The sequence below is a fragment of the Pipistrellus kuhlii genome, unplaced genomic scaffold (genome assembly GCF_014108245.1).
Source record: "Pipistrellus kuhlii isolate mPipKuh1 unplaced genomic scaffold, mPipKuh1.p scaffold_m20_p_3, whole genome shotgun sequence".
NCBI classification, from domain to species: domain Eukaryota; kingdom Metazoa; phylum Chordata; class Mammalia; order Chiroptera; family Vespertilionidae; genus Pipistrellus; species Pipistrellus kuhlii.
In genome coordinates, this window is record NW_023425529.1 from 43,331,733 (window position 1) to 43,355,989 (window position 24,257).

The window sequence follows — 24,257 nt, forward strand, 5'->3', positions numbered from 1 at the left end:
GTGGCCAAATAAGATTCCATTGTATGAATATATCACATTTCTCCATTAAATGATGAATGCTTGGATAGTTTACTCTTATTGGCAATTGTGAATAACGATACTGCAAACATTTGTGTACAAGTCTTGGGGTAGACATGTTTTCTTTTTTATTGATTGATTTGAGAGAGAGAGGAAAGGAGAAAGAGAAACATCGATTTGTTCTTCCATTTATTTATACATCCATTGGTTCATTCTTGTATGTGCTCTGATTGGGGATCAAACCCAAAATCTTGGTGTATCAGGATGACACTCTCACCAACTGAGCTACCCGGCCAGGGCCTACGCATATGTTTTCATCCCGAGTGGTTTTTGAAGGTAGTATTTTGATTGTATTTCCGCTGACAAAAAGAATTATAAAAACATTTAATAGGTTTGCTTTTCACACAGGTAGGGATTAGAAATTCTGAAACTAATGTTTGTATATCTGCAATTAGCAAATGCAGTCATGTGCCACCTAACATCAGGGATACATTCTGAGAAATGCATCGTCAGGTGATTTCATTGCTGTGAGGGTATCACTGATTGCACTCACACAGACCTCAATGCTTTAACCGGTTGCTCCTAGGCTACCAGCCCGCACAGCATGTTGCTGTACAAAATACCACAAGATTGAATCAAGCAAAGAGAAAATGACACAAGCAAAGACCTGGTAAACATGAGATGCATGAGGCAACCAGCTGTAATGCAGCTTACTGTTTGTTTTTTTAACATATCTTATTGATTTTCTACAGAGAGGAAGGGAGAGGGATAGAGAGCTAAAAATATCAATGAGAGAGAAACATCAATCAGCTGCACATCCAGTAGGGGATGTGCCCGCAACCAAGGTACATGCCCTTGACCGGAATCGAACCTGGGACCCTTCAGTCCGCGGGCCTACGCTCCATCCACTGAGCCAAACCAGCCAGGGCAGCTTACTATTTTACAGCAAACTTTTTGTAAGTAGAAGACACTCTAAGATAATGATAAAAAGTATAGTACAGTAACATAGTTGTCATCATTATCAAGTATCATGTACTGACTCACCCCAACTCAAGAGAGACACACCCTTTCCCAATTTTGTGTCCAGTGATGACATGAGTGTGATGGGAATATTTGCACCGAAATCCACAAGTGTTACAAATCCAGGCTTTTTACCCCTGGAGAACCAGCTGTTGGTCATTTATACGCAAAACACTGGATCAAAGTTACTACCACTGACAATGTAGTAGGTTATTTTTTACACCAGCATCACCACAAACATGCAACATTGCACTATGACCTTAGGACTACCACTGACAATGCAGTCGCATCACCACAAACCTGTGAGTAATGCATTGCACTATGACCTTAGGACAGCTACAGTGTCACCGGGTGATAGGAATTTTTCAGCTCCATTATAATCTTATGAGATGGCGGACTGTCATTGACCAAAATGTCATTCTACAACACATGACTGTAAATCAACATTCTGAGGATAATGGGGGTCAGGTCTCTCACAGTCAGAGAAAGAAATCACAGATATGAAAAGGAGATCAGAATGAACCCTGTGGACTTGGACTGAAATTGAAGATATTATTATGAGCTCATGGTTTTAATATAGATAGATATTGAGAAATAGAAATAGACACAGATATAAATCCTAACTCTGTCTGCTGAGAAGGCTACAAGTAATGACATAATGCACTAACAATGAGCACTTCTAGTGCCAAGAACTTGGCTTCTAAATACCATCCTACACTAAAATAAACCAGGCCTCCTTGAAGAAATAGCTAGGTGGGGTTAGGGGATGAGGGTGGGAGGTTTCAGCCTGCAACAGCATGTTATGTCAGGACATAGAAAGTGTTCGAAGAATGATGGAACCATATCATAGGCCATAAGAGCCAGCTTGAAGGGACTCAGACTAGCCAAACCTGGGACCATTTGACCATCAAAATAATTATAGTCATGGATAACCTACTGAATTAAATAGAAATCAATGAGTCCAAACTGATATAAATAAATCGGAAATAAAAGAAAGCAATTCCTCATAGTAGAATGCCAACTGAAAAATACAAAAGAAATTATGCCTTTAAAAATGTGACCCTTTGTTCATTGATTCAGGCAAGACTCATCAACGGATGCTGCAATTAATGGGTAAAAGTCTGATAAATAACAGGATATTTGTACAATATTAAAGTATCTCATCCAAGCCGGGAGCGGTTTAGCTCAATGGATAGAGCGTCGGCTTGAGGACTGAAGGGACCCGGGTTCGATTCCGGTTGAGGGCATGTACCTTGGTTGCGGGCATATCCCCAGTGGGGGGTGTGCAGGAGGCAACTGATCGATGACTCTCTATCATCGATGTTTCTAACTCTCTATCTCTCTCCCTTCCTCTCTGTACAAAATCAATAAAATATATTAAAAAAAAATAAAGTATCTCATCCACAAAAGACGGTAACTATAAAGGGGGAAATAGTAACCTTGCTAAACATGTGCACACACCACCTCACTCCAGGTGACAAGGGGGCGGTGGGCTACTGCTGACTCACCCAATCCCAGGGGGCACTCCCCTCCCAGCTGTGGGTTCAGTGCGGACGGGGGGACCGTAATGGGCGCATTTGCACCGGAATCCGCGCATGTTACAGACCCAGGCTTTTCACCCGGGAGAACCAGCTGTTATAAGCACAACAGCCGGACCAGCGTTACTCCCCCAGACAAGCTGTGTGTGCTTGTTCACACCAGCATCACCACAGAATGGTATTCTGCCCAGAACGCAGACCCTCCTTCTAAGGATGAGGAAGCATCAGAAAGAACCTAAATCGAAAGACGTTCTGCAAAATAACTGGACGAGAGGAAGAGATCTCGTCCAGAGAAAAATGGTCGAGCAAACGTGACAACATGTTCACCATGGAGAACCTCGGTGCGGGGCATACCATGCTCTGAACTGTCCCCGGAACTTTTCTGTAAGTCTGACATTTCTTTTTTTAATGTATTTTATTGATTTTTTACAGAGAGGAAGGGAGAGAGATAGAGAGCTAGAAACGTCGATGAGAGAGAAACATCGATCAGCTGCCTCCTGCACACCCCCCACTGGGGATGTGCCCGCAACCAAGGCACATGCCCGTGACCAGAATCGAACCTGGGACCTTTCAGTCTGCAGGCCGCTGCTCTATCCATTGAGCCAAACTGGTTTCGGCCATTATTTTATTTTATTTTATTTTATTTTTTAAATAAAATCAGTTATAAAGAAAAAACCGCCAACGCTACCTGACCCTCTGCCCTCATCCTGCAGTCGAGGCGGTGAGCCAGGCAGTGAGGCCTCCTCGTGCCCAAGGGCGCGGTCACAACTGGAGTGAAGCGGCGAAGTAGCGTCTACCGGCCACGGGCCCGGGCGGCCCGCCCTGCGCAGCTGCAGCGTGAGCCTCTGCAGGGGCCGCAGGGGCGAGGCCTGGCCGCCAGGCGACCGTGGGCCTGGGCTCCGGCCACAGTGGCTGCCCCTCTGACAAGCACCATCTCTAAAACCAGAGCCTTACCCTCCGACGGCGGCCCCTCCAGGCCCCACACCAGCGCGTCCTCTGCGCCCACTGTCCTCCCTATACTGGGCCTGGGAGCCGGGAACAGCACTCACAGCCACACAGGGAAGCGGGGAGTTCCCTTGTGGAGACAGAGTGAAGTCATGGCTCCTCCGAAGGCCTGACTGTCTCCTTACTGTGGCCTTGGAAAGCCTAATGCTCCCAAAACCGGTGTAGCTCAGTGGATAGAGCGTCGGCCTGTGAACTGAAAGGTCCCAGGTTCGATTCCAGTCATGGGCGTGTACCTTGGTTTTGGGCACATCCCCAGTGGGGGGGGGGGAGGGGAGTGCAGGAGGCAGCTGATCGATGTTTCTCTTTCATGGATGTTCCTGACTCTCTATCCTTCCCCCTTCCTCTCTGTGAAAAATCAATAAAATATATATATATTTTTAAAGCAGCAGCAGCAGCAGCAGCAGCAGCAGCAGCAGCAGCAGCAGAAGAAGAAGAAGAAGAAGAAGAAGAAGAAGAAGAAGAAGAAGAAGAAGAAGAAGAAGAAGAAGAAGAAGAAGAAGAAGAAGAAAGTCTAAGGCTGTGGTCCAGGTGCTGCTGCTGCTGTGAGAACTTCGGCCAATAGCAGCTGGCCACGCCCCCTGGGAGGAGGGTGGGGATGGGCTGCCCCAGTATCCATCCATCAGCTGGGAATTGAGCGAAGTGTGTTCCAGCCTCACCAAGCAGTTCTGATCAACTGTTCTCCGCTCAGGGAGCGCCAGGAGGCCGCAGGTTGGTGGGATACGCCACAGGTATTGTGCCTCTCCACTTACCCGTTACATTTTCTAAGGAAAGCTGATTCGTAGGATAGAGCCATCGCATTTGAAATTTTGAGATGGAAGTAGTAAGTTGCAGGGTAACAGACTGGGGTGCTGTTAAACCATGCTGACAGTGACTATAGCTGCTCTCCCGTGTCCTCATTCATCCTGGGCCCACGAGGAAGATAATTTCCATGGTCTAGCATAGCACCTGCACATGGAAGGTGCTGGGTAGATATCAATGACTTTGTAACTCTCTGCGCGTTCTGTGGAGCCGGAGTGCCCATTCTCCCGTCCCCTGTCAATCGGAATGTGTCCTTGCCTATATCGGCACTGCTGTCCTTCCTTAAAATGACATTTAGTAAAATAAACTCTGGGTTCTTACTGTTTGTGGGAGAATTCTGAGGTTCCCAATGACTTCAAATGCTGAGCAGTGAAAAAGAAACTGAAAATATAATCACAAACAGTTTCTCACAGTGTCCATGGGATCTGATTATGATTATGTCTCTTTATGTATTTTCCTTTTACCCTTTCCACACAAAATGAAAGGATCCCCTGAAGAAAAGGGTGAAGAAAAGATGACTTTATTTCCATTGAGCAGACAGGCATGACAAACACAGGAAGACAGATCACATAACCAAAAGTATATTGGGAGCCCGGCCAGGGTTGCCCAGGGGTTGAGTGTCGACCTATGAACCAGGGGTCACAGTTCGATTCCCGGCCAGGGCACAGGCCTGGGTTGTGGGCTCGATCCTCAGAGGGGGATGTGCAGGAGGCAGCCGATCAATGATTCTCTTTCATCATTGATGTTTCTGTCTCTCTCTCTCTCTCTCTCTCTCTCTTCTTCTCTGAAATCAATATGTATATTTAATGATTCACAGCAACCTCATTTATCCCCTGCTGTTACCAGAGAGAAAAATGTCATCAGATAACCAGTGGTCAGCAGATGAGGATGAAGGTCAATTATCCCGGCTGATCAGGAAATCTAGAGACTCCCCCTTCGTGCCTGTCGGTAAGTACAAGCCGTGACTGGGTGCTGGAAAGCTGTCTGTAATGGTACAATAATGCTATACCCAGTATCTCGGAGGATTGAAACGTTTCATGTAACTGATTTTTTTCAGATAATTGAAGCTAACCCCTTCTAAGCATAAGCTGCACTTTCAGAAGTTTCTAGTACATGATGAATCCTCAGTGATGGTTAGCTATTATTATGACGGAGCATCAGATTTTATTCTAATCCATCTTCATTAGAGGGTTCAGTAGAATGATCAGATCCCAGCCAATCTAAGTGGAATGGACTGAATGGGCTTTAATTTTCTGTGATGACTCAGGAGCACACTGAAGGTCAATCAGGACTGTGAGGATGGATGCGGCTCTCCGTCCTCTAAGTAACGCCAACCTTTAGATTCTCGTGTCTGATGTTTACAGATTTTTTGTTTCTTCCATATTATTGGGTACCATAAAAACTTTCTGCCTCTGATGTTCTCTGGCACTAGACGCTAGATACCTAAACTTAAAATGAGTGGCTGAAACCGGTTTGGCTCAGTGGATAGAGCGTCAGCCTGCGGACTGAAGGGTCCCGGATTTGATTCAGGTCAAGGGCATGTACCTTAGTTGCGGGCACATCCCCAGTCGGGGGTGTGCAAGAGGCAGCTGATCAATGACTCATCGATGTTTCTAACTATCTCTCTCCCTTCCTCTCTGTAAAAAAATCAATAAAATATGTGTGTGTGTGTGTGTTTTTTTTTTTTTAAAAGAACGAGTCGGTTCAGAGAAAAGAAGCTCTCAGTGGAAGCCTGGGCCCTCCTGTACACCTGAGAGCTTGAACTGTGTGGTGTTCATGTTCAGTGGCTCCCTGATCTCTAGATGGTGAGGTTGATGGTTAAGTCATCTCCAGATTAAAGAACGTAATTACAATTAGACCTCCAGGTTTTGGCCTCTTTATCCTTTCCCAACACATATTTATTATGTTTACATTTTCAACAAATATTTAATGTATGTGAGCTTTTAAAAAAAATCTAGGCACCAATATTGTTTTTTAAAATCTAAGCTTTCTCATGCCCGGCTGGTGTTGCTCAGTGGTTGAGCATCGACTTATGAGCCAGGAAGTTGCTGATTTGATTCCTGATCAGGGCACAGGCCTGGGCTGTGGGCTTGATCCCCAGTGTGAGGCGAGAAGGAGGCAGCCTACCAGTGATTCTCTCTTACCATTGATGTTCTAGCTCTCTCCCTCTCCCTTCCTCACTGAAATCAATTAAAATATATATTTAAAAATCTAAGCTTTCTCTTCTCTTTTGGATGCTTCAGCTGCCTTAAGCATTATTATTGTATACTGCAACCATGCCTCTTTCCTTATAACTTTGGAAACTATTAAAATAACCTATATAAATTAGACTTACGTAAGTTTGTGATTAATTCCATAAGTCCTTCTAAGTAGGTATTCTATCTTTCCACTGTCACTGTAAGTCTAACAGCTTCATGTCATTAGTCACATATCAGCAAGAATTAAAGTTTTACTTTATAGTAATACTGTGTTTAGAAGTTTCATTAATTTGAATGACTTGTAATAGCACCGGTAACAAATCTGAGCAAATACATTTATAGTGATTTATTCATCTTCCTTAGCATTTTCAACTAGAAAAACAACTCAAGACCTCGATGCCACCTGCACAGATCACTGTAATGAGCAGAGATTAATCACTGTGCCTGCTGTAAATTAAATTATTTTCCAGACACATTTAAGGTGATTAAAGTAGAAAGATGAAAGTGTTTCCAGCTAAATTCAATTATATACAAACTACAGAGACACTATATGGAAAACAGTAAAGGTTCTGACTTTAATCTCTAAATGAAACAAAACCAATTTAAGTAAAAGCAGAACCTTGATTTGATAAGGGAAGAGAACCAAGTTTTTGCTAGAAAAATAATTAATGATAAAATTGGGGTGTATATTATTGAGTAGTTTGTTTAGTTATTGTTATTTTAATAATGTCTATTTCCTGCTATAGGATGGAAGTGTACAGTGCAAATAATTTATAAAACATTTTTTGTTATCTTCAATAACTTTCATCATTATAATCCATCTATATTGTTTAAAATGGTCTTATATCACTATGATCACTGTTAAGACCTATACGTATATTATGTGCATTTAAACTGTGTTGATATATTGTTTTTGCTTCTTTCACTTAACATTTCATATGTACACTTCTGTGTATTAGTACTTTCTATACTTACAATTTTTTTATAGCTATGACAGATTTTCCTTTGTTTGAGCCATTTGGGCCGTTTAGTTTTTCTTTACACATAATGTAGCCATAAAATCTTTGTGTCAACTTCTTAAATTTTCTTTTGCTTATTTCCTTGGTGCATTTCCCAAAGGTAGAATTTCCAGAGCAGGAAGCATGTTCAGTTTAAATGTCACTTATTATATATTTCCAGAGTTCTTTCCAGAAAGATTTAGCTAAACTTGCAGAGTTTTCAGCATGGTACCATCTCTCAATGTGCCTACCATCATCATTTTATTAGTATTTTCTTTTTGCTGATTTTATGTATTTGTCACTTTCATTTCAATTTATTTCTATTTTTATACTAGAGGCCCAGTGTATGAAATTTGTGCATGAGGTGGTGTGTCCCTCAGCCCATCCTGCACCCTCTCCAATCTGGGACCCCTCGAGGGATGTCTGACTGCCATTTTAGGCCCAATCCCAGTAGGATTGGACCTAAACGGGCAGTCAGACATCCCTCTCACAATCCAGGACTGCTGGCTCCCAACTGCTCTCCTGCCTGACTTCCTTATTGCCCCTAACTGCTTCTGCCTGCTAGCCTGATGACCCCCTAACCAGTCCCATGTCAGCCTGATTGATGCCTAACTGCTCCCCTGCCAGCCTGATCGCCCCTAACTGCCATCCCCTGCAGGCCTGGACCCCCTAACTGTCCTCTCCTGCAGGCCTGGTCCCCAACTGCCCTCCCCTGCAGGCCTGGGTCCCCCGCAACTGCCCTCCCCTGCAGGTCCGGACTTCCCCAACTTCCCTCCTCTGCCAGCCTGACCACCCCTAACTGCCTTTCCCTGCAGGCTTGATTGCCCCCAACTTTCCTCCTTTGCAGGCCTGGTCCCTCCCAACACCCTCCCTTGCTGGCCATCTTGTGGCAGCCATCTTGTGTCCACATGGGGGCAGCCATCTTTGACCACACGGGGGCAGCCGTCTTATGTGTGTTGGAGTGACAGTCAATTTGCATATTACTCTTTTATTAGATAGGATTTTGCTTTATCTTTAATGTTGAGAATATTACAGATGTCCCCTTTCTTTCCCCCAGTGCTCCCCTCCACCCGGTTCCCACCCCACCCAACCTTCACCACACTATTGTCTGTGTCCATGGGTTATGCATATATGCTCAACCACAGAGCCACACTGGCCTCGCAGAATAGCAAGTTTTGATTAACCAAATTCTTGGTTAATCTCTGCCTATTCCCCATTCCTCCCCTTCCCCCTGAAATCCATCCGTCTGTGCCATGCTTCCATGCCTCTGGATCTGTTTTGTTCAGCTTTTTATTTTGTTCAATAGATTCCACATGAATGAGATCACATGATATTTCTCTGACTAATTTCCCTTAGCATGTTGCTCTCCAGGCCCCTCCATGCTGTCTCAACGCGTCAAAGATCCTTCTTTTTTATAGCTGCATAGTATCCCATTGTATAATGTACCACAGCTTTTTTATCCACTCATCTACTGATGGGCACTTGGGCTGTTTCCAGATCTTAGCTATTGTAAATTGTGCTGCTATGAACATAGGGGTGCATATATTCTTTCTGATTCGTGTTTTGGGATTCTTATGATATAGTTCTAGAAGTGGGATCACTGGGTCAAACAGCAGTTCAATTTTTTTATTTTTTAAGAAAATTCTATACTGTTCTCCATAATGGCTTCACCAGGCTGCATTCTCACCAGCAGTGTATTAGGGTTCAATTTTATTTATTGCAAATAAGCCTATAGGATATACATGTTTTTATTTACTCTGGTCCTCACTTCCATTTGTTAAGTAGATCCTAAAAGAATAAATACAACCTTGCTCACCTATAAAGATACACATGTGCCAACATAATTAATCAAAACTTGCTATTCTGCCCAGTGGGTGTGGCTCAGTGGTTGAGCATCTATCTATAATACCTACGAACAGAGGTGGTCACGGTTCGATTCCTGGTCAGGCTTGATCCCCAGTGTGGGGTGTGCAGGAAGCAGCCAATCAATGATTCTCTCTCATCACTGATGTTTCTTTTTCTTTTTTTAAATATATATTTTATTGATTTTTTACAGAGAGGAAGGGAAAGACATAGAGAGCTAGAAACATCGATGAGAGAGAAACATCAACCAGCTGCCTCTTGCACACCCCCCACCGAGGATGCGCCCGCAACCAAGGTACATGCCCTTGACCGGAATCGAACCCGGAACCTTTCAGTCTGCAGACCTACGCTCCACCACTGGGCCAAAATGGTTTCGGCTCATCACTGATGTTTCTATCTCTCTCTCCCACTCCCTTCCTCTCTGAAATCAATAAAAAATATATATTTTTTAAAAAAACCTTGCTATTCTGCATAAATATCAATTGCATTGCCCTGCTGGTATGGTTCAGTGGTTGAGTGTCAACCTTTGAACCAAGTTGTTACAGTTCAATTTCTGACCAAGGGAATTGAAATAAAATATCAATTACATTTTTATGTACTAATAATAAACGCATGGAAACCAAACTTAAAACATAACACCCTTTCTCAAAGTAGAAGAAATGACTTTTTAAAGCACATAATTTGTGAATTTGCCAACTTTTTTATTTAAATAGTATCACATAGTCGAAGTGGTATTGGAAATAATTTTGTGAAATCAAGTCCACTTAGGAATATTTGAGCAATGTCCAAAAACAAAACAAAAATAAAAACAAAAAAGCCATAAATACCATTTACAATCACTCCAAAGAAAATTGCTTAAGTATCAGCTTAAGAAAACATGTACAGAATCTGTATGCTGAAAATTACAAAATGCTAATGCAAGAAATTAAAGAAGACCCAAGTAAATGTAGAGACTATTGTGTTCATGGATTAGAAGACTCAATATAAAGATGTCAATTCTCCCCAAACTGATTTATAGGCTTAGTGTAATTCCTATCAAAATCCCAGCAAGTTTTAAGTTCTAGAATGGTTAAAATGATACTCAGACATATAGCTACAGTAAATAAGATGGTGTAATACAGATGGAGGGATAAATGCATATATCAACAGGATAGAGGAGAAAACTCAAAATGTAGACCCACACTTTTATTCATGTTTTCTTCATTCTTGTGTTAAAATATTACATCTGTCCTTGTCATTTTAAGTCTACCTTACCCTCTTTTGGATGTTATAAGCATGCTAGTCTATTCCTTCTATTTTTTGTTGTTGATATTTTTGTTTTATTTTTACACTTACTTCTAACCCATCCAGGATTTTTTTGTAGTGTCTGGTGTGAGATAGAAATCCAAGTTAGTTCTCTATACCAATAAATTACACTCATTATGTTTATTAAATAATTATTCCTTCATCTGTTATTAAATTATTTTGACTTGTCATGGCTTATCACAGTGTTTTAAATCTCTTTCCAGGATCTTCCCTATTCAGTTGACCAGTTTTCTACTTTAGAGCCAATTACATAGTATCGTGATTGCCACCGCAATAGCTTCCCCCTTACTGGTAACTTTTGTAGAGAAGACAGGAACATTTGCAGGGATTTCTGGAGTTTTCTAGAATCACAGTTCTTCCTGGAACATACTTCCTGTGTATCTCTCATTCGCTTAATGTCTCAATTTTACAGAAGATTCAAGTTTTACCACTTTACTTCACCTGCCCCTCCTTTGATAACAAGTAGAAAGGAATAAAGCCAAACCCTCAAAAGCTGTAGGATGTTTGGTAGGTCTACTCACCAAGGACTTGCCCAAGCATAAGCCTTGCTGCATGCACAACTTAAAATCATATCTCAGGAAAATTCCAAATTACTACACTATATGGTTCTGGTTTTCCTGGGAAAAGGCTAAACTTCAAATATCAAATCCATGAGTTATGAGTCCATTTTAAAATCTGGTGAATCAGCCCTAGCTGGTTGGCTCAATAGATAGAGCATTGGGTACAGGGTTTGATTCCCATTAAGGGCACATGCTCAGGTTGCAGGTTCAATTCCCAGTAGGGGGCGTGCAGGAGGCAGCTGATAAATGATTCTCTCATCATTGATGCTTCTATCTCTCTCCCCATCTCCCTTCCTCTCTGAAATCAATAAAAATATTCTTTTAAATAAAATCTGGTGAATCAAATCCAGCAAGTTTCTTTTGCTATCTTGGCTGCTCATTCTCTAAGCACTTATCCTTTGGACAGTCCTTTATTCAACTCTCTAAGCTCATGCCAATCTGGGCTGCTACTTATATAATTTTTTTTGTTTCACAGGGATAGCGGGCTTCATGGCTGTGGTGTCCTATGGTCTTTACAAGTTAAAGTACAGAAGAAATCAGAAAATATCCATTCACCTTATTCACATGAGAGTTGCTGCCCAAGGATTTGTTGTAGGAGCTGTGACTCTAGGTAACCTGCTTCATTTGTAGCTTGTGTTCAGCTATCTTTGAGAGTATTTTTATTTATTTTACTCATTCATAGTTGAAGATGAATATTGGGTCAAGATGACATCATTGTGGAAGACTGGTAAGAAAAACAGTTCTTTACGTGGTTGAGGCTTAATTTATTAAAATTTTAAACACTGAAAAAGACACCACCACCAAAGTAGGCAGAAGGTACACATTTCCAGTTACAAAATAAACTATAAGCCTAATGAACGAAGATTTGTGCTAGAATGGGCCTTCCTTTCCCTGGCTGCCTGCACCGCCTTCCCACTCTGGCCGAGCCACGGAGCCATCTTTTTGCTTCTGCCCGCCTTGTTAGGCTAATTTGCATATCACTCCTGATTGGCTGGTGGGCAGAGCAGAGGTACAGTCAATTTACATGTCTGTCTATTCTTAAATAAGTCACAGAATGGAATATACAGATTGGCAACTATAGTTAATAGTACTTTTATCGCATATTTGAAAGTTGCTAAGAGTAGATCTTAAACGTTCTTATGTAACTATGTATGGTAATGGATGTTAACTAGACTTATTGTGGTGATCATTTCACAATATATAAAAATATCAAATCATTATGTTGTACACATGAAGTTAATGTAATGTTGTATGGCAATTATACATCCATTTTTACAAACCCAGTGGAGAACTAACTGTAGGCCCTGTTAGCCGCTATTATGACAGCAGTGAACAGTTCATACCTACAACAGCTGAAGCAGTGGTTATACACCTGCCTTTATTGCTCAGTAAGAGCGGCAGTCATAGTTCCCAGCCGACTGAACAACAGATACAATTATTAAAGTTTAACTGGGGAGAAAATGTTTTTAGAGTCCACAAGTCCTAATATGCTTGTTTTCCTTTTATTCCAAGTTTGAGCAATAGGAAATCTTTTTTATTAGTCTATGAATTAAGCAAAAAAGTCCACTTTGGAATCTAAATTATCTTGATTTTTTGGGGGGGTCTATATTCATGAGACCAAGGCACAATGTTCTTAGCTTCCCCCTGCCACTCCCCCCGTCCGGCTGTACAGAGTAGAATCGGCCTAAGAGAAAGTCTAGGTCTATGCAGATAGGTGTGGGGCTTGCACATAGGGAGTCAAATGGTAATTATCTTATTACTATGAACTGTGATAAGGGAGTCTTGAACAAAACACAAAAGAAATTTTATAAAGTTATAGTGCTCATTTTTGTCATTCAGCAAATATTTACGAGGCAGTTTCTATTTGCCAGGCGCGGAGCTGGCCTATAGGCGTGGAGGTAGGTCTTGGTCCCTACCCTCACATACTGTTAGTCTCCTCGGGGCAAGAGGCTAAGAACAGCAAAGAAAATACAAAGTCATAGGTGCTGTGGCGGGGGTAACACGGGGGCTTGGGGAGCACAGACACCAAGGAGGGGCATCTGACTGGCGCTGAGAGTCCCAGAGGCTCTGTAAGGGTGTGAACTGTATAATGAGCTGAGAAAGGGAGGAATTAATTCCGCAGAGAAGATCAGGAATTAACGAGGCAGAGGAAAGAGCAACGGCAGCGGAGCATGCGCCTCCGTGGAACTTGGGGCTTGTATTCGATGAGAGAAGCAGAATGACCAGCAGGAATGTATGTGTCAGGAGCTGGGCCCACAAGATGAGCAAAACCGTGCTACGGCCGAGCCTTCCGAGCAGAAAGAGACTGCGGCTGCTGCTCCCCTTCTGCCTTCCCAACCTCCAGCAAAATGCCTCTGGGCAACAGGGCGTGAAAGGAAAGGAATTCTCTCCTGGAAGTCGTGCGGCTTTCAAGCCCCTCACAGGACCAGAAGCTAGGAATTAAAAGCCTCCGAGCCCATCACTGAGCTTTCCAGCACCCTTAGAAGTAACCAGCCTTACACTCCTACACGCCTGCTTCCCCTCAGTGCTCCGTGGAAGCAAACACTTGGTCAGCAAACACCTTGCTTTTTATAGGCAACTGATTAAGGGTATCTACAGGCGGTAATTTCACAAAACGTTCTGCTGATGCATGATAGCACCGTCTTTACCACGGAAAGAAATGGCCATTGATACCTTTAAGTCCACTCAGACCAACGAACCGATTCCAGGTAACCTGGGACCAACACAAAGAACCTATCCTCATGGTTATGTCGCTCTGGAAGCTCCTGCTACCAAGTTCTGTTTCAACCAAGGTTCATTCAGAGGAGGAAAACTACTAGAGATGACACATAAGAAGGGATTTATTATAGAGAGATGATCTTAAGCAAATCTGGGAGCTGGTTAAACAGCCCATGCTAGGCTTATTGCTTGTGCTTCCAATGCGGGGGCCCGAGGGTAACACGGCAGTAGTTGGAAGGCAAAATAAACTGGAATCTGCAAGGATGAACTGCAGCCCACCAGGACAGAGGGAACCGGAGTCAGTCCCTTACGGACTCCAGCCCTGAGCCCGTGTGAGCTGCAGAAGTGGCACCTCCATCAGGGAGCTCATCCACACCGGCCAACGCCGGAGGAGATGGGGAGGCGACCCAGGCGAGCTGAGGGCACGGCGGGCCTGCTGCCCAGCAACAGCAAGGTGGGCCCGCGGACAAGCAAGGGCACCTGGTGCTCTGCACCAAGCCCTCCAAGCACAATCCGGCCGTGGCAGCTGCTGCTTCAACGGTCACCTTCATGCCTCAAGGTCGCATGAGCCAAACTCCCCCACAGCTATGCCGGGAAGGGAACTCTGGAAAATTTAGATCTATACCAGGAATTCCGAGCAAAGACCAAAGTCTTTATTAAACAGCAATACTCTGTGAGGTAGGTACTGTTATTATTCCATTTTACAGATAAGGAAACTGAGGTTTAGAGAGGACAAGTCACTTGTTCACAGTCACATGGGCAATCTACTCCAGTGCCTGAACTCTCAATTCTATATGATACTGACTGAGATACCTACGACCTGTTTCCAAATTAGAGTGCTCATCCCCTACGAGATATATGAGGAGGTCCATGGGGATATGGGAAGATAATACTTTTATCTTAAAAATAAAACCTTTACCAATACATAGGCTGACCATGGGACACATACTGTTTATAAACAAATGTGCATCTTGAGGGGCATGTTCATCATATTTACTTATGCACATTTTAAGTTTGGAGACCACTTTCCTATAGAATGTAGAAATAACACATATGGTACAATGAATATATATGGGGTCTCACACTCAGAAGAGAAATCTAACGTAGATCTAACTTGCCGACCAGTGAGGCAACAGGTGTGAAAAGAGTTGGGATAAGAACCCCAGGGAACCCCAGCATTGAGAGGTAAGAATTCTCTGTCTGAAAAGCACAGGGAACAAACAGGAGAGAGGCCCTGTGATGAGGGAGGCGGAGACCGCAGTGCGCACCAGTCCCAAGCACAGTCCCCGTCAGAGGCCAGGAGAGGCGTGGAGCGGGTTCTCCCTCGTGTCCTTCAGAAAGTAACAAGCCTGCTGATACCTGGACCTCAGACTCCCAGTCTCCAGCATTGTGAGACAACGCATTTCTGTTGTTTTCAGGAGAGAGAGAGAGAGAGAGAGAGAGAGAGAGAGAGAGAGAGAGAGAGAGAGAGAGAGAGAGAGAGAGAGAAGGAAGAATTAGAAGCAGCACAGGGAAATGAAAGAAGCCTTTTTTTAAAATATACATTTTATTTATTTTAATACCTAGCCAAACATTTTCACTTTCCTAATTTTTTCATCAATATTTTAAAATTCAAACTTTAGGGTGGCATAACATCCTAAATTCAGACTTACACTAATCTCAAATGGCTTAGGGGTGTGTGTGTGTGTGTGTGTGTGTGTGTGTTCTGGAGCTACTTTTATAACCCAAGCCAAAAATTTCTAAGATGGGAAGTGTTGTTTGTTGATTTGTTTTAAATTGTGGGCTAGCTGTGAAAAAATGCAGGTGGAAGAAATTCAGTGTTTGTTTCTATGGGTGCTCTACTGATATACATCTTTTTGTTCTAGGTGTTCTCTACTCTATGTATAAGGATTACATTAGACCTCGGTTCTTCAATGTGTCCAAAAAGTGAAGCTGCATACAAAAAAATAAAAGAAGGCTTCTGGAAACGATTATGAAGAATGAATTTTCAATATATAGCAAATTGTATTGCAGAAGTATTAGAGTTTTCACAGCCTGGTATAGAAGTCTCAATTGTTTAAGAAGTTGACTTCCAACCCAAGAATCATAGTCAACTCAAAAATATCCTTGATGATGTCTTTCAGAACCTAGAGCATGATTTTCTGACTTAAAATTTTTTATTTTGTGGTTAGTGACAGAAAATTATCTATTTTATGATGAACCAACCTTAAAATTAGGAGTTAGCTATCCATAGTGGCTACAGAAATTTTCTATATCCATATCAAAAGTGACAATCTATTCATTGCTTAATTCTCCCCAAATAACTAAGGCTTTCATAAACTCGTTTTTAGAATGGGCAACAATTACATCAGAAGAGAATGGCCATGCTATTTAAATATGGTTCACCACTGTGCACCTCACCCTTACACAGAAACGTGACTATTCTAAAAAGATGTATTAGACTGTGTTGAACTCATAACTGTCATGACTCAGATTTACTCCCTTCACACTCCATGCCTGACAGAGAAAACGAACAGCCTGACCAGCACGGTTCAGTGGGTGAGTGTTGACCTATGAACATGGTTCGATTCCCAATCAGGGCATGGTCAGGGCGTGGTCAGGGCGTGGTAAGGGCGCAAAGTCCACAGCCCAGGTTGTGGGCTCGATCCCCAGTGGGGGAGGAGGGAGCACATGCATAAGGGAGGTAGCCAATCAATGATTCTCTCTCACCATTGATGTTTTTATCTCTCTCTCCCTCTCCTCCCTCTCTTAAAATCAATAAAAAAAAATTTTTTTAAAGAGATTCACTGAAATAAAATCAAGAATGCACCGTAAGCCCTGCCAGTGTTACTTAGTGAACTAGGGGGTCATGGTTCGATTCCCGGTCAAGGGCACATGCCAGACTGCCAAACCTCAGAGGGAGAGTGGAGGTAAGGGGGAGAGATCAACCGAAGGATGTGTATGCATGAATATAAGCCTAACCAATGGACACTAACACCAGGGGGGTGAGGGCATGAGTGTGTGTGTGTGTAATGGAGGGATGAGGACACATATGTACAGTAATACCTTAATCAAAAAAAAATTTTTTTAAAAGAAAAAGGGCACATGCCAGAATTGCAGACTTGATCTCCAGTAGGGGTCACGAGGGGGGCAGCTGATCAATGGTTCTCTCTCATCATTGATGTTTCTATCTCTCTCTCCCTCCTCTCCTTTATCTCTGAAATAAATATATATATAAAACAAATGAGCTGAAATGTTTAATTAGAAATGTTTTTCCCCCCACAAAACCCCAAATCAATCTTACTGAGAGAATTAAAGTAATATATTTATGCTTGAGAAAAGCAATGCAAAGTATTTATTTCTTAGAGTAGCCATGCATGAGAACTCACCAATTATGTTATCACACATGGAGAAAAGTATGCAGGATACTGATTTACCACATAAGCTTGGGTAAAGAGGGAGGACCATTGCAGGAAGACCCTATGAAGAGATAACATACAGTTCCTGGATTTGCACAATACCTCTGGGGCAAAGCTTTGGTGGCATAATATCATAATAGTTACAATTGAGAAGGCCATTTTCAGTGGCCACTGCAAGCCTTAATGCCTCACTGACAAACGCCTTTCGAAGAGTGGCATCCAGTGATGGCGCAGCAGCTGCTCTGTCACAACTGCAGGCCGTCCTGGGTTCCGTCGGACTCATCGTATGCTGTTTCGTGGTTACGTCGCCACCTCCCGTTTATTTATAATAAAAAAAAGTTCTGTCATTTCGATGTATGTACCTATGTGCTTTATGTTTTTTATTATTTACTTACCACAGTAAAGGTCAGGAATTGTTATCTATCTTTTAAATTTTTTTTACTATTTCACTTCTGTGTGTGTGTGCTCCATGTGAGTGACATAGGTGCTTACGTAGGTGGGTTCCGACTTAGGCTGAAAATCATGTTACGTTGTGCAGTAGAAACAGATCTCTAACGTAACCCGAGGACCTACTGTATTTAATCCCATTTATTTACTTATTTATTTATATTTTACATTCTGGGCATACAATGTCAGAGCATCATTTTACAAATTGACTTAAACCCTAGGGCACATGTGTCAAACACAAGGCCCGCGGGCCAAATCCGTCCCGCCAGGCCTTGCAATGTGGCCCGCACCGCGCTGTCATCACTGCACTCCACTGCGTTTCCATCACAATGACAGTTTATGACTGTTCAGTAAACCATTCGGCCCGCGATTTAGGCTGGATTTTAGATTTTGGCCCCTTCTCTGATTGAGTTCGACACCCCTACCCTAGGGATTGAGTGTATTCATCTAGACTATTCTTCAAATTAAACATATTACCTGTATATGCACATAATAAATCCAGATTTTTAAATCATAAATTAGAGAACGGTTGAATGTTCTTAACTTAGCAAAAAAGTTTACTCAAGACACATTCTTTAGACATCAATCTCTTTAACTGGTTTTAGCATGATTCAGTTTGCTTTATTATCAAACTAGAGGCCCAGTGCATAAAATTTGTGCAGGGAAGGGTGTCCCTCAGCCCAGCCTGCACCCTCTCCATTCTGGGACATCCCTCTCACAATTCAGGACTGCTGGCTCCCAACCAATTGCCTGCCTGATTGCCTGATTGTCCCTAACCACTTCTGCCTGCCAGCCTGATAATCCCCTAACCACTCCCCTGCCAGCCTGATCGACGCCTAACTGATCCCCTGCTGGCCCAATTGCCCCTAACTGCCCTCCCCTGCCAGCATGGTTGCCCCTAACTGTCCTCCCCTAGAGGCCTGGTCATCCCCAACTGCCCTCCCCTGCCGACCTGGTCATCCCTAACTGTCCTTCCCTACAGGCCTGGTCACCCCCAACTGCCCTCCCCTGCTGACCTGGTCATCCCTAACTGTCCTTCCCTACAGGCCTGGTCTTCCCCCAACTGCCTTCCCCCTGCAGGCCTGATCACCCCCAACTGCCTTTCCCTGCAGGCCTGATCACCCCCAACTGCCCTCCCTTGCAGGCCTGGTCGCCCCCCACTGCCCGCCCCTGCTGGCCATCTTGTGTCCACATGGGGGCGGCCATCTTATGTGTTGGAGGGATGGTCAATTTGCACATTATCTCTTTATTATATAGGATTTTCTAATTACAGGAGTCATAGGACCTTAAGGGTATATTTATGAATTTTTATAAACTCTAGTCTGTAATTTAGAGTTAAAGAATGAAGAAGAGCTACAGAAGCCCCCAAGTATATAATCTCTATTTAACTAACCACATCATCCTTTTATGAGTTGCAAAACAACAACAAAATTTTTTTGGCTTTTCTTTTTCCAAACATCCTCGGGGAATGTTTCTGCTGGGAAATGAAATTGTCCAGGGAGGAAAGAAAATGCAACCAATTGTTTTGAGTTGCTGTCTGTGCATAAAGAAACCAAAACAGTGAAACTCATTTTAAGTCTTTTTTTTTTTTTAAGTGAAAGTTGCTAATTGATGTTAATTTAGTTTCATTTTTAAAATCAGAACTCTAACTTGGGTTACAAAGCTACTGCTTTCATCAGAAGTTGTAAGGGCCCCTGAAGCAGAAATGAGGGGATTTTAAAATACCATCTTCGATGACCAAATCACTATAAATGAAGATAGGCAATTATTTAGATTTTTAAAAAGTCTTATTGAAAGGTACTAAGTTTTAAAATAAGAGAGAAGTCAGAAATTTAACTTTTATGTTGAAGGAAGAAAATGATGCTTAAAATCACATGAAGGCCGAAGCCGGTTTGGCTCAGTGGTAGAGCGTCGGTCTGCGGACTGAAAGGTCCCAGGTTCGATTCCGGTCAAGGGCATGTACCTTGGTTGCGAGCACTTCCCCGGTGGGGGGTGTGCAAGAGGCAGCTGGTCGATGTTTCTCTCTCATCGACATTTCTAACTCTCTATCTCTCTCTCTTCCTCTCTGTAAAAAATCAATAAAATATATTTAAAAAAAAAAATCACATGAAGGCTGCAGGGTTTACAAACTCAATGCCTTTGGGGCTGGAAGGAAATGAGTGAAGGGATGTATCCACCCTGAAGTATATACCGCTAAAATGGACAGCTCCTCATGGCCATGGCTGGAGCATCGGCCAGCACACGAAATTGTCTCGGGTTTGATTCCCTGGGCTTGAGGTCCAATCCCCAGCCACAAATGGGCATGTGTATAAGGCAACCAATCAATGTGTCTTTCTCAAACCCCCCCCCCCCCTCTTTTCCTTCCCTTTTTCTTCCCTTCCATTCTCTAAAAATCAATGGAAAATATATACTCAGGTGAGAATTAACAAACAAAAAAAGATAGCTGTGCCTTGGCTGGTGTGGCTCAATTGAGTTTCATCCCATGCATTAAAAATGTTGCCAGTTTCATCTTGCCAGTGTTGCTCAGTGGTTGAGCATCAGCCTATGAACCAGGAGGTCACTGTTTGATTCCTGGTCTGGCCACTTGCCTAGGTTGCGGGCTCAATCCCCAATGTGGGACATGCAGGAGGCAGCCTATTAATGATTCTCTCTTATCATTGATTTTTTTTCTCTCTCTCCCTCTCCCTTCCTCTCTGAAATCAACAAAAATACATTTTTTAAAATGTTGCCCATTTGATCCCCAGAGGTTGTGCAGTGCCGGAAGCTAGTTCCAGCACGTCATAATTGCAAGAATTTCATCAAAAGGTTGATGGAACTTGGGGACTCAACAAGTGCTGAGTCACATATGTTATGGCCTGCTGGAATGGCTAACGGCATTTCCCAAAATCTGAAAAGGATGATTGCTTGCTGCCAGACAGCTGAGGGCATCTTCATCTGCATGTTCTTGCTTCCAGCTGGCCAAACACCTAAACAGCCGAAGGCAATTCCCCAATCTGACAATGCTTCTGTACAAAACCCTACCCTTTGATGTGTATATCTCCACCTTGCCTTAGGACAGTTTGCGTTAATAAAAAGCAAGGGGTCCTGAGACAAGGAGAACTTGGTTTCTTTAGCCAAGCTCCTCTGCTCCCACATATGCCTTCAAAATTATGTTTCATCTCTATACTCTTATTTAAACACAGCCCCTTCTCCAAATTCCAGAACCCTTCTAGATGCTGGATCAAGACCCACCAGCATTAGTGCAGGAGGCAGCCGACAGATGTTTCTTTCCCTCTCTTTCTCCTTCCCTCTCCCTCTCTCTCACTAAAGTCAATAAAAACATATATTTATATATTTTTTAAATGAATAGCTGCCATTCAGTTCCAGGCAACTGCAGTCCCAGGCAGGAATGTGAACCCAGTGTTGGAAATCTTCTGATTTTACAGATAATCATGCAAACACTTTCCATTTTTAAATATTACATGTTTATTTTAAAAATTTTAAGGAAAACAATCTGGTTAGGAAGAGGGATTGCCTAACTATATAAGCCACACACAGGCTGGCAGTGTGTGACATGTGGACTAATCTTCCAAGTGCCAGTCTAGTTCTAATCTCATATTATTACTTGGTATAAATATATTGAAATAAAATGCTTAGCATTTCCTCGGAGATTCAACATTAGAAATATAAGCCACTCCTGGAAATAAGCTTTGGACCTAGAAATGATGTTGGACTGTTAATGGGAAAAGTGGGGAGAAAAGACATAGTGGGACTATACAAATTCTAGAAAGAAAGTGAATACCTCCATTATATCTTGTTGGGACTTGCAAAGTTAAATATTAGATGGTCCTTATTTTTATACCTAAACTTTGAATGTTAGAATGTACTGTATTACATAATGCAGCATGGGAAAATGATCAGAGGTTAAAGTATGGTTTCTGGCCCTGGCCAGTGTGGTTCAGTTGATTGGAGCTTTGTCCTGTGGACCAAGAGGTAGTGGGTTCAATTTCCAGTCAGGGCTCATACCCAGGTTGCAAGTTCAATCCCCAGTTGGGGTGGGTACAAAGGCAACCGATCGATGTTTTTCTCACATTAATGTTTTTCTCTCTCTCAAATCAATTTTTTTTTTAAAGTATGGTTTCTGGATCTTATTACTAGGTATTAAGTGCTTTGGAAAATACCATTATACTTCAGAAAAAAAATTCAAGAAAATAATAAAGCATACTGAGAATTAGGATTAAATATGATTGCCAAACATAAGAAATACTTCCTTTAGAAATGATGTGCTAGTACCATTAGTTGCGAAGGGTCTGGGTGATTAAAACTGAAATGAAATTTAAGCACCACTTTAAAAGTTAAGTCATTTGCCTGTTCATTCTGAAAAAGAGCATTACGCCCTTTCCCTTTTCACTTGCGATCTGATTTGCCTGAACAATGTGTGTGTTTTTTAAACACACAAAAAAATCTATTTTTATAACCTTAAAACTCTACCCAAACTGTTATGTTCAGGTCCACTTACATACATACACTTCTTACTGCCAGGAGTTCAGACACAAACCCATGGGGTGTGCAGCCATCACAGGCCAATCGACCGACTCCCGGCTGTAGTAGGACGGTGGTGAGGCGGGTGGGTCTCTGACCTACACTTAACAGCTGTCAGCTTTTAACAGTCTTCCCATGAGGAAGTCTTCGCATTTTGTTCAAGACATTTGAACAAAACTCACCTCTGAACTAACAGAGATGTGTAAAGGGGCACTTGGGCTACGAGAAAACGGCTCTTCTACAGTCTTCGCAGCCGTCCGTCATCTGGACGCAAGGGAGTCGGCGTCCACGGCGTTGAGAAGGTAGAGTTCGGGCTGGCCCGTCAATCCCACATGGTACTAAGGACAAAAAGATGGAAAGGGTTAGACTGACTTGCATTTAAATATTAAAACTGACACGTATCTATAAATAGCATATCGATATATCGATATAGGCCTTTTTTTTTTTTTTTTTTTTTCCAGTACTGCTACATTTTTATTTTGGAAAAGAAATGACTTACCAATTCAGATATAAAAAAAATAGCTAGGAGCTGAAATAGTTAAGGATTGCAATAGTGCCAAATGCCCTTAGCACAGTTTGCACCTGACTGTTCTTATAACATACTTTGCCTATGGGTGGGTGCTTCTGATCAGGATATGCGGGCAAATGCACCGGCTGCTTTTCTGTTTTAGTACTGTGTGTCAGAAATCAACTTTCAAATGGTCTAAAGCCTAAGCCCCATTACCCTTCGGCTCCTGAGCAAAGTCTTTCATTACACACACACACACACACACACACACACACGCACACAAAACGGCTGAGAGAGAGGGAGATGACCTATGGTTCCCAACTGTCAGTCTGAATCAGAATCACTTCGGCTGCTTTCACAGCACACGGCAGCCCCTTCTCCTGCAGACCCAAATCCAGATGGTTTGTGTTGGGGTCTGTGACGCTGCATGAACTTTTTCTCTCCTCTCCATACACTGCGATAATCACTGAGTCTAATTTAGCCCTATCATTGCTCCGGGCTTTGGAAATGTTCTTGCCCTTTGGCACTAGCAGCCTGTGAGAGAATGCAGAACGCAGACTGTAAATCCGTAGGAAGAAAAGGCTCCTGCTATAGTGGGAAAGGCACTGGCTCCAACTCCGCCACTTCCCATGACCTTGGGCGAGTCAGGTGCCTTTCGGAAGTCAGGTACCTTATCCTACTGATTTGTAAAATGGAAATAAATGCTACCTTTGCAAATCCCAAGTACATAATATGCCATCTCGTGTTAGTGTTCAATAAGTATGATTGCTTTTAACATGTTACCAATTGCCCTGTACACCTCGCAGGCTTGTGGTGACTGCCTAGAGCCCAAGACAAAACTAGTCTCAACTGACGGGCCAGGTAGGAACTACTGAGTCACGCTGGCCGGGGGGCAGAAAATCAGCTCTTCAGGAATAGCTTGTTCGTTCACTGTAGGATTTAACATCTCAGGGTTTCCTAATCCAGAGCAATTGCCAGATATATTGACAATTCACTGCACCCTGTTCTCAATGAGCTAAGGTGGTGGGCCTCCTAGGGAGTAAACAGGATTGCATTATTAGTCCTATATCCCAGTGTATCACGTACAGAACTTCGCTAGCAGTTTGTCATACTGCTCTGCGACATTGAGAAATGGGGCTAAATGGCACATAATCTGAAATACCCTCTCAGGGGCAGAGAGGTGATGCAAATGAGTAAACTTACTATTAGTTCTTAGCTACTGCTGGGGTGGGATCATAGAGGGCCCGCCCAGTTTCTACACCTGCCAAAAACGTTACTTTTTTTTTTTTTACTTAGCGCAGGCCAAACAAAATTACCGTAGTCTGCCAGTTGGCAACTTGTGAGCTAAAATATATTGTGATA

The 24,257-nt window shown here is 42.7% G+C and overlaps 2 protein-coding genes across 6 annotated transcripts in view; one reads left to right on the forward strand and one right to left on the reverse strand.

Annotated features, from left to right (window-relative positions):
• The first annotated feature begins 5,229 nt into the window (after positions 1 to 5,229).
• On the forward strand, positions 5,230 to 16,607 carry HIGD1C (HIG1 hypoxia inducible domain family member 1C). Its single transcript, XM_036457903.2, has 3 exons — positions 5,230 to 5,327; positions 11,779 to 11,913; positions 15,887 to 16,607. Exons 1-3 carry the CDS (start codon positions 5,234 to 5,236, stop codon positions 15,949 to 15,951), a joined length of 294 nt encoding a protein of 97 aa, XP_036313796.2. The 5' UTR covers positions 5,230 to 5,233; the 3' UTR covers positions 15,952 to 16,607.
• A 4,700-nt stretch (positions 16,608 to 21,307) lies between these two features.
• SLC11A2 (solute carrier family 11 member 2) overlaps positions 21,308 to 24,257 on the reverse strand; it is a 41,393-nt gene continuing 38,443 nt past the window's right edge. For 4 of the 5 annotated variants that reach the window (XM_036457883.2, XM_036457885.2, XM_036457884.2 and 1 more), the window contains one exon: positions 22,042 to 22,725. In XM_036457883.2, coding sequence (XP_036313776.1) covers positions 22,648 to 22,725 — 78 coding nt within the window. In that variant the 3' untranslated portion in view covers positions 22,042 to 22,647. The other variant, XR_004991381.2, reaches the window with a different exon arrangement.